General features: G+C 57.0%; 3 protein-coding genes across 3 annotated transcripts; 2 read left to right on the forward strand and 1 right to left on the reverse strand.

Annotated features, from left to right (window-relative positions):
* Positions 1-841: 841 nt before the first annotated feature.
* On the reverse strand, positions 842-2,211 carry ACA1_324040 (carrier superfamily protein; the record flags this gene model as incomplete). The annotated part of the gene is made up of 6 exons (XM_004349975.1): positions 842-1,063; positions 1,148-1,310; positions 1,391-1,529; positions 1,599-1,800; positions 1,874-1,922; positions 1,988-2,211. The coding sequence occupies 6 exons, from the start codon at positions 2,209-2,211 to the stop codon at positions 842-844; spliced, it is 999 nt and encodes a 332-aa protein (XP_004350025.1).
* A 301-nt stretch (positions 2,212-2,512) lies between these two features.
* Positions 2,513-7,490, forward strand: ACA1_324050 (uncharacterized protein; the record flags this gene model as incomplete). The annotated part of the gene is made up of 19 exons (XM_004349977.1): positions 2,513-2,675; positions 2,742-2,854; positions 2,970-3,069; positions 3,138-3,322; positions 3,401-3,503; positions 3,568-3,961; positions 4,053-4,481; positions 4,537-4,607; positions 4,670-4,751; positions 4,815-4,974; positions 5,044-5,109; positions 5,167-5,334; positions 5,428-5,595; positions 5,654-5,720; positions 5,802-5,988; positions 6,060-6,396; positions 6,492-7,027; positions 7,116-7,224; positions 7,425-7,490. The coding sequence occupies 19 exons, from the start codon at positions 2,513-2,515 to the stop codon at positions 7,488-7,490; spliced, it is 3,504 nt and encodes a 1,167-aa protein (XP_004350027.1).
* Positions 7,491-7,791: 301 nt separating this feature from the next.
* On the forward strand, positions 7,792-8,807 carry ACA1_324060 (uncharacterized protein; the record flags this gene model as incomplete). Its single annotated transcript, XM_004349979.1, has 2 exons — positions 7,792-8,264; positions 8,327-8,807. The coding sequence occupies 2 exons, from the start codon at positions 7,792-7,794 to the stop codon at positions 8,805-8,807; spliced, it is 954 nt and encodes a 317-aa protein (XP_004350029.1).
* Positions 8,808-8,845: the final 38 nt, after the last annotated feature.

The raw sequence follows: 8,845 nt of genomic DNA on the forward strand, positions 1-8,845 counted from the left end.
TGGCGTACCGCTGCTGTAGCGCTCCCAAGCCATCACGCCGCAAAAATTGCACCAAGGCACGGGGGGTAGTCGTCCACCTCCCCCTCGACCTCACTCGTGCCGGCGTCCTCCTCTTTCCTCTCCATCTTTAAGTTTATTATTTTGCAGCTTTTGGTGTCTTGAGTGCCGTGGTTTTCTCTCCGTTTCCGCCCCATTTCCCAGAGCTGAAGAACTTTCCAGGAAGAACAGATTTGTGCCCCATTTTGTGCTCCTTTTCTGGGTCCGCACCTGAAATGCTAAAAGTTGTGCTCCAGGCCCAAATGTACAGGTGGAGGCAGGTATTAATACCTGAGTATGTGCAGTTTTCCAATGCCTCACCACCAAGGACAACAACAAGGTCTGGGCATGTTGAAGGTGAGGCGTATAAACCAGGTTTCTTGAAGCTCCTGTGTGACACAAAGGAGAGTGGTAATGTTGCACCACCTGGATTATTGTTAATTCAAAAGTGCCAGCATGGATTTACAAACAATGTGCACAAATCACGTCGGTGGAGTGAGACCATGGACACGTCGGTTCTGAGGATCGTACAAGAGACAAGGGGCTCCAACTCCTCTTGCCCTGTCGTGTCGTTACCTAATTTAAGCAGCACTACACCACCCCGCATTTGACCGACTTGAATTCTGTCATCAGAGCTCTTCAGGCTGCCGAGTCTTTCGAGAAGAAGACAAAGCAAGCTGCCTCCGGCCCTACTGCATCACTCCTTCCCCGAGCCTCACCCCCGTTTGGTCAGGGTCTCCTTCATCAGCAGAAAGCTCAAATCCTCCTGAAAGAACCTCATTTAATGGGCTGGCAGCGTTGGCCTTTACTCGGCATGGTGGAACTGCTTCTGGGCGTGGCTCCGCCATTGCAGCGAGCCGGTCTCGAGGTGCGTGGAGAGGGCGCGCCAGTAGGTGTGGAGGTAGGAGTGGAGGGAGGAAAAGCGCTCGTCGCGGCCGTGCTTCTCGAACCACTGGTTGCTGAAGTGGAAGGCGAAGTACATGAAGAGGGCGAAGGGCAGCACTTTGAGAAGCGTGACGCCAACTCCCTACACAAGAACATGAACGATGAATAGGAAATCAGCCAGCTAGTCAGTCAGAAGCACCAACCAAGGCGCAAGGTGCGCAGGTACCTGGTAGAAGCCGCCGACGCCCTGCTCCTCGTAAATGCTCTTGATGCAGTGGAGCACGCTCTTGTCCGCGAAGATCCCCGCCTGCATCCGCACGCACACGGTGTCGAAGGGGTAGGACAAGACGTTGGCCAGTGTTGCCCTCAGACACGATTGAACGAAGGCCCTGTGCATGGCAAGGAATCATAGTGCCCAGTAAGACTCCTCTTCCAGGTTACGAGTAACGATGTGAGTGCGTTGGAGTACCTGGTGGGGTGCTGGCTCTCGTCAGTGGGTCCAATGACGGCCAGGAACAGCTTGTCGGCGAGGTGAAGGCCAGCCTGGTAGGCGAGCTGACCAGGGATGACGGACAGGATGCCCGCATAGAGGCCGTCCAGAAGCCCACCTTTGCTCAAGATCAAGGCGGAAGTCAGCAGAAAGCGCAAAAGCAAAGGTGCATGCGGCTCGTTCGTACCGTTACTGTTGGCGAGCTCGTTGATGATGTGAGCGTACCGAGCCTGCTCGAGGGGCAGCAGCGCGATCCTCGTCTGCAGTGTGTTGAGCGGGTAGGTCACCGCAACCGCCACCGCAGTGGCTAGGCCATTCGCCACCCACTCGGCCCTTGCCGCAGGCAGGCGCTCTTTCAGCAACGGCTCCACCGCTCGGTGCGTGGCGTACTAAACAATCACAACGAACACCAGCCCTCTTGAGCCAGAGAAGGTTGGAGGTTGAGGCCAACGGGGGAGTTACCTTGGCCGCGGAGTAGGGCACCGCGCGCAGACAGCCAGCAGCATTGCCCCTGCGCCATGCCGGTAAGAAGTCGCGCTATCGGGGGGGGGGATTAACAAAGTGCGGGGAGCGTACCGGAGGAATCCGAAGATTCCTTCACGCCAGAGGTTCTGCGTCTCGACGAAGGCATGGCAGAAGTGGTATCGGGGCCGACGCACCTGGAGGCGGGTCTTGACCACGTAGAACCCGTTGAGGAGGGTGCGCGTAAGCGCGTCCGCTGAGAAGCCAGCCAGCACCGTGGGTTCAGCGGGAAGCTGCGGTCGTTTCTCAAATGGGATACCGGCCGACGAGAGATGCATTTAGTCGATTATAATTATTATTTGCTTGATATTATTAATTCCGGCAAACTGATAAAAATAAGGAGACAGGAAAAGTGCTCCGAAAAGCCGCGTCGACTCAGGTTTGCTACAAACGCGCGACACCTGTACTGCGGCCACGTTGCAGGGCGTAGCGACTGCAGCTCTGTGAACGCTTGTACAATCGCTGGAGGGGCGAGAGATTCTTGCTGGACGCCTGTGGAGCAGGACCACGTGACACAACTGGCAAATCGAGCAACACACAAATTAAATCTGAAGAAGATCGACCGACGCATTCGACGCCATGATCAACTTCGCGGCGAAGAAGTCGCGGGAGATGTTGGCCAGCTACCTGTCGCCCATTGTGGAAGGCTATGCCAAGAAGTATCTCTCTAATGTCCCTGATTTACAACTCTCCCTTTGGGGCGGTGACATCGTGCTGCAAAACATCGCTGTCCGCGTTCAAGGTGCCCCTACGCTGCTCCCTCCCTCTGCACCTTGAATCTCTCATCAATCTTTTTTTTCTCCCTTAGCCCTCGAGGAGGAGCTGAAGCGAATGGCGCTGCCCATTACCCTCCAGAGCGGGTTCATCCGCGAGTTGCGAGTGCACATCCCCTGGACCGCGCTTACGTCAGAGTCAGTCGAGGTACCGACCTAGGGACCATGATACCTCTGTTCGGCTCCGTCACGACACCTTCGTTCTCTCTGTTGCTTGCGCACCACCTCACGCGCAGCGTTCTGCTATCAACTGGTGAATGCAGGTGTGGATCAACTCGATCGAGATCGTTGCCTCTGCCGCGGAGCGAGAGCCTGTAAGCGAGGATCCTACACGACCAACCGAAGTGCCCAAGAAGAAAGATGGTAAGTGCTCTCCCCACCTTCCATGCACCGGCGCAACTCACCGTGGTGCCATTGCGTGGCGTGAGCAGAAGAAGGGGAGGGCGAGGAGGGGTGGATCAAATCGCTGGTGAGAAAGATCAAACATAACGTCATCGTGCACGTCAAGGACCTCAACATCACCTACATCGATAGCGATGCGTCAGTGATCGCCTCCGCGTCGTGCCAAGAGATCAGCTGCTACCCCACAGATGGCAACTGGCTGAAGGCATTTTTGGTATATTCCCAGTCTCTGCTCTCTCAAACATGACCATGATAAAGTGTACGGTGCTGACCGCTGACGCTCTACAAACAGGACGTCACACCACAATCGGAAATACGCAGAGCCTGCAAGGTGGACGGCTTCTCTTTGAGCATGGATGCCTACACGAAACCGGGCAAAATCGGAACTCTTTACAGTACGTGCCTATCGTCGGTCACGTAGCGTCCTTGTTCTTGATTAACCTCTGATCCCTTCTATAGAACCTGTGGTGGAAGACCTCGACCTGGATGTCCGGATCTTCCTTTCACAGCTGGAGCAGAAGTTTGCGGAAGGCCCACCAGCCAAGGGCAACGAAGTGGGCGACGGCTCGGAAGTGAGGAGCGTGCGGCAGCAACGTATCGACATTCACACCGGCAACCTGCCAGTCTTTCTCCACCTAGACCAATACCGGCAGCTGCTGGGCATCATCGACAACTACAAGCAACGAGCGGCGGCGGCCAAGCGCTCGCCGGAGAAACCCAACGAGGCTCTGGCCTCCCCGGCCGTGACTGCCAAGAGCATCTCGGCTTCCGCCGACCCTCAGGGTCCCGCTGGCGCACAGGGGGAAAACAAGGGCTGGCTCTCCTGGGCGTGGGACATCATGGTCGAAGAAGAGTACGATCTGCCCCCTTAGCTCTGGTCTCTGGACTTGTGGGTACGTCTCTTTCATCGCTTCACCTTGTTCTGACCCGCGACATGGCTGCAGCCCACTTGAAGAAAGCGAGAAGGAGCGGCGAGCGAATTCTCCACCGACGGAGATCCAGATATCCCTGTTTGCAGCGATGGCCAGACTCTCGTTGAGCAACGTCCCTCCGCTGCCGCCCACGTCACCGCCGCTTTCGCCCGCCACGGAGTCAAACGGTGGGGACAAGGAAGACTTCCGGCCCGACGAAGGCGACAGACCGCGCCTCGACGTCGACGACGAAGGGAACGAAAAGAGGAGGAACTCGCTCGCTGCCACAGTTCCACCGAGGAAGATTTTCTCCTTCGACGAGTTTGGCTGCTTCGACGTCGAAGGATTCGCCGTCGGCATCTCGCTATTCAAGAACTTTGACCAGAGCAAGCCACCAGTCTTCGACGTTGGCGTACACGGCCTGAACTACCGCACGAAGCATCGCCCGCTTGTGAGCTGCAGGTACCCGCCCTGTACTTGCCGACCAGCCCCTCAGTGCTAATTTTGATGATGGCAGGTCTGAGCAAGATGGCGTGTTCTCCCACATGCCTCATTCCCTCTTCTGGAACGCCGAGGAGATGCAACCTGGTACGGGCCCATGAACCTCTCGTCTTATCGCTGCGGTGCATAGCTAATGTAGATGCATTTAGAGCTCAACGACGCCAGTGTGTGGTCCATCCTCAACGCGGTTGCCTTTTCGTTCGGGCGGAAGCCGCTCGCCAAACACTTGAGGTACATAATTTGGTGCCAAGTGTAAACTGATAGTGCCTGGCTTATATTTTGTGATGTGCCCAGTGAACTCGTGGTGGGCATTCCCCACTTTCAGCCGCCTCTGTTCATGCATCTCGACTTCGCCTTTTCACCACTGTCCGTTACCTACGACGAAGAGGCCCTCAAGAGCTTGATCAACTTTTTCGTGCCTCCTCGCAGGGAACGCGCCGTCTCTACAGCTCTGGTACTCCTCCTCGCCACAATCAAACGTCACATGACGGCGGCACTGATACGTCAAGTCTTCCGCGCATAGGACGACGACACGCCCAGTGACGTGGCGGAATTCTTGCGTCGCCTCTGGCTGTCTTCGCCGCCGATGGTACTCGATGTTCGACTCTCGAGGTCTTCGGGACGATTGGTGCCCGGGTGCCGGCAGGGGCTCCACGAAGAGAACGACGGCGAGCCCTCCATGGTCGTATCATGTGACACCCTGCGATTCAGCAACGCCGACTCGTTCCCATCAGTGCAGCATTTCGCCGTGCCTCCGACGTTCAACACCAATGAGATCTACAATGGCTTTCTGCTGCAGACGGAGGGGCTTACCGTAACGCTCGATGGTCCCACAGGCTACGCGGCACGTCTCCCTTCTTAGTTCTGTTGACGTAGGCCTTGCCCTGACTGTTGTTGCTGGTCACAGACTCAACTTCTGGTTTCGCCGGTTTCGGGCAAGTTCCTGTTCAACAAGTCCTTCTTGGGCGACCTCCACTCGCTGCTGACGCAGAACAAGAAGCCTGCAAAACAATTCCTGATCTCGAACTCTTCGCCGTTCACAATCAAGCTGACCAAGCCGCAAATCGAGCTGATCGTATGTCTCTCCGACAAACTTTCTTTCTTCAGCGTACTCACGAGACACCCTGTTGCAGAAAACGCTGGTGCTCAGCAGTGAGCCAAGTGCTGCCAAGCACCTTGCCACGGCGTTGGATCCTACCGGTACTCTCTGCTCGCATGTCAGCTTATCTGTGCCACTCAGTCCCGCGCAACTGACATAAGGAACCGATTCTGCTACTCCAGAGCCGAGCATCGAGCTGTCTCTGGGACTGATTGACTTTGGCTATTCGCCTTATTCCTTGTCGGGACTTCCTCCCGCAATCGACCTTCGATTCTCTTTCGCGCACGTTACCGGGTGGGGCTATCCGGTCGTGCCCGGGGCCGCACCCTCTGATTCGCCTCTCCTTCTGCTGACCACCGTCCCCAATCGGTACGCGCGAATCTATGCGGCCTCGTTGTTGAGCAGTTGACTCACACCAATCGTCATTCTTGCACTGCCAGTGAGGAAGGCAAGGCCGCAGCGGACGCATTCGATTTATCACTGCGCTTGCCGCCGTCCACAGAAAAGGTGACTGTGGGCGATGAGGCGGGTGACAGTCACGTTCGGCTTCACACCTCGGGCTTGTCGCTGGTCTACTGCCACATCGTCCACGACTGGATTTCTTGGCTGGCCGCGACCTTCATATCGAAGAGCAGCAAGCCCGATGAACAAGAGGGACACGCATTAGCTACGCGGCTGACTACCGAACCCGTCGTCATCTCGGCCACCTGCCCCGAGGACGGCTTCTTCTTCCGCTACTCGGCGCTCCAACGCGCGAGGCAGTCGCTGGCCAAAAAGGTTCTTACCCCTTAAAGCCCTTGCATGTTACAGTTTTTTATTGTTCACTCACCATAGCCTGGTAATGCTAGCTGGAGCGATGGCGCCCGTTGCAGCTTGACGTTGGCGTGCACAATCTCCATCTCGCAGTTTCCAGTATCTGGCACGACGAGAACCTTGCGGACGACCCAGCGGTCGTCTCCATCCACTTGCCGCAGTTGAGCCTCACCTCCTCCGCCCCGGCAACGCCCGAGGCGCCCACGATTTGGAGGCTACGCTTGACCGACGCGAATGTGCACACGATATCGAGTCTCAGCGCCTCCCTCTTCCCCACGTTCGCTCGCCACTTTCCGACCATGCCATCGCCTGCGCACCACCGACTGCTTTCCGGCTTCTCCATTAGCGGCTCTCTACTGCTCCACGCTGGCGATTCACCCGCGGCGTGCCCGAGCAAGGTTGATCTCAAATCGGAGATCGACGGTGGAGAGGTCAAGCTCTCTGCGGACAGCCTGGCCACCTGCCGATACCTCTTTGCTTCGCTCAAGTGCAGTCTGCTGTCACTGCGACGGCCGAAGAGCCCGGTCACCATGAGCAAGGAGTCAGGCCTGGACGATGAGCTGGTAGAGTATCCCCCACCTACCAACACCGTCATGTACGCGTGTCTAAAAGGACCCCTTCTCCTAATTCCAGAAGCAGGCCAGCGCGATTGGAATGGCGCTTTCACTCGAGATCGCACTCAGGTCTCTTTCTGTGGCGCTCGTTGTTGGACCACCGACGGCGCATCTGGTCTACATTGCGGATCTCCAAAGACTGGAGGTCAGCATGCTATCGGCCCCGGACCACTTCAAGGTACAACACACCTTGAACCAAAACGGCATGATCAGGAGTACCCTCATATTTTTTTCTTAGTCCGAGGTCTCACTGGGCGCGCTCATGTGCTCCAAACACAATCAAGTCCACCCGTTCTCTATTCAGAGGTACTCTCTCTCTCTCTCTCATTGGGGTACACATATATAAAAAATTGATAGTATATAACAACTCCTCTGCAGTACGGAACGATTAACCAGATCGTTCCTCTGTCCCAGGTTGGTGTCGCTCCCCGCTCGGGGCACTGAATCGGAGCGCCCAACGCCCTTCCTCTCGGGGCTGTGGGAGGCGCGATGGTCTGCGCAGGGCTGCCCTCGCAGCTCCTTGAACGAACGGATCATTGGACAACTTCGCGACTCTTCTGTCGTCGTCTCGGCAGCGGATCTAGCGGCCATTCTGTCCCTCTTTGGCGAAGCAACTGTCCTCCTTCCGCTTCCGTCGGTCTGCGTCAATCTTCCAGTCGCTCTCCCATCGACCCCACGACCGACTCATCAGCCGCACGACGCAGCGACTCTTCATGGCCGACCGACCTGCCGTGCAGCAGGTGAAATGGCGATCCAGCTGAGCGTGAGCAAGACCGAAGTGGTGTTGGTCGGCGGCGACGATCAGAAGAGCTGCAACGGTCGCCTGCTGTGCAGCTTCACTTCGCTTGAGGTCCTCACCGAAGGGCAGCCCAAGGCGAGCCAAAGCGGCGATCAGGCCTCGACCTCGGCCAAGAGCCAGCAGCAAACCGACAGAGAGGATACGATCGTGCTCAAGGTGACTGACTTGACCCTGCTCGACGTCTCCTCTACATCGACATCGACCTCGGACGGGGGCTCGCTCGTCGACTTTGCCATACCTGTCTTGAACAAGAGCGGCATCAAGCTCAACGTCAAGCTCCAGCGTAAGGGCGGAGCCTGCACCAGCCCCGGTGTCGCTGCCACCAACGTCGACATTATCCTCTCCTCCCAGCCGTCGTTCAACTTGGTCATGTCGCAGCGTCACCTACGCCTCCTCTCCAGCATCGCGAGGGCCGTTCGGTACGTGGCTGTACGCAATGATCGTCTGGCTTTCTCTCACCGTTTGGCTCTTGGCACAACAGATCCCGGCCCAGCCAAGCCTCTGGGCTAAGCACCGCACCTTCGACGGCCGCTCAGACCCACGTGGTTCGACCTTTGGCTATGAGCGACCTCTCCGTATTCTTCTCGCTGCCGGAGGTCAGCGTGTGTCTGTCGATGGACGCCGAGAAGGAGGAAATGGGCGAGGAAGAATACCTGCGTGTGCTGCTCAAGAAGGTTCGCGGTGTGTTCGAGCGCAGAGGCGGACCTTCGCCTAGCTCAGCCTACCGCATTTCGCTGGGTCACCTGTCGATTGATCGCTCCAGAGAGGTGCGTCACCCACTCTCCGCTGCCGTCACCCCACATACCGAATCTGATCATTTGGCGCAGACAAATCGGCAGCTGGACACTTTGACCAACCGGCTCTCAGTATTTGGCCACAAGTCCTCGGGCACGGCACCAGGCCAGGAGAAGCCGTTGGTCACGATACACGTCACTCAACACCTCCATCAAGGTAAGTTGTGAGACTCTCTCTCTCTCTGTACTCGCTGTATTAGAGCTAC

Source organism: Acanthamoeba castellanii, assembly GCF_000313135.1.
Source record: "Acanthamoeba castellanii str. Neff unplaced genomic scaffold scf7180000084470, whole genome shotgun sequence".
In the NCBI taxonomy this organism is placed as follows: domain Eukaryota; phylum Discosea; order Longamoebia; family Acanthamoebidae; genus Acanthamoeba; species Acanthamoeba castellanii.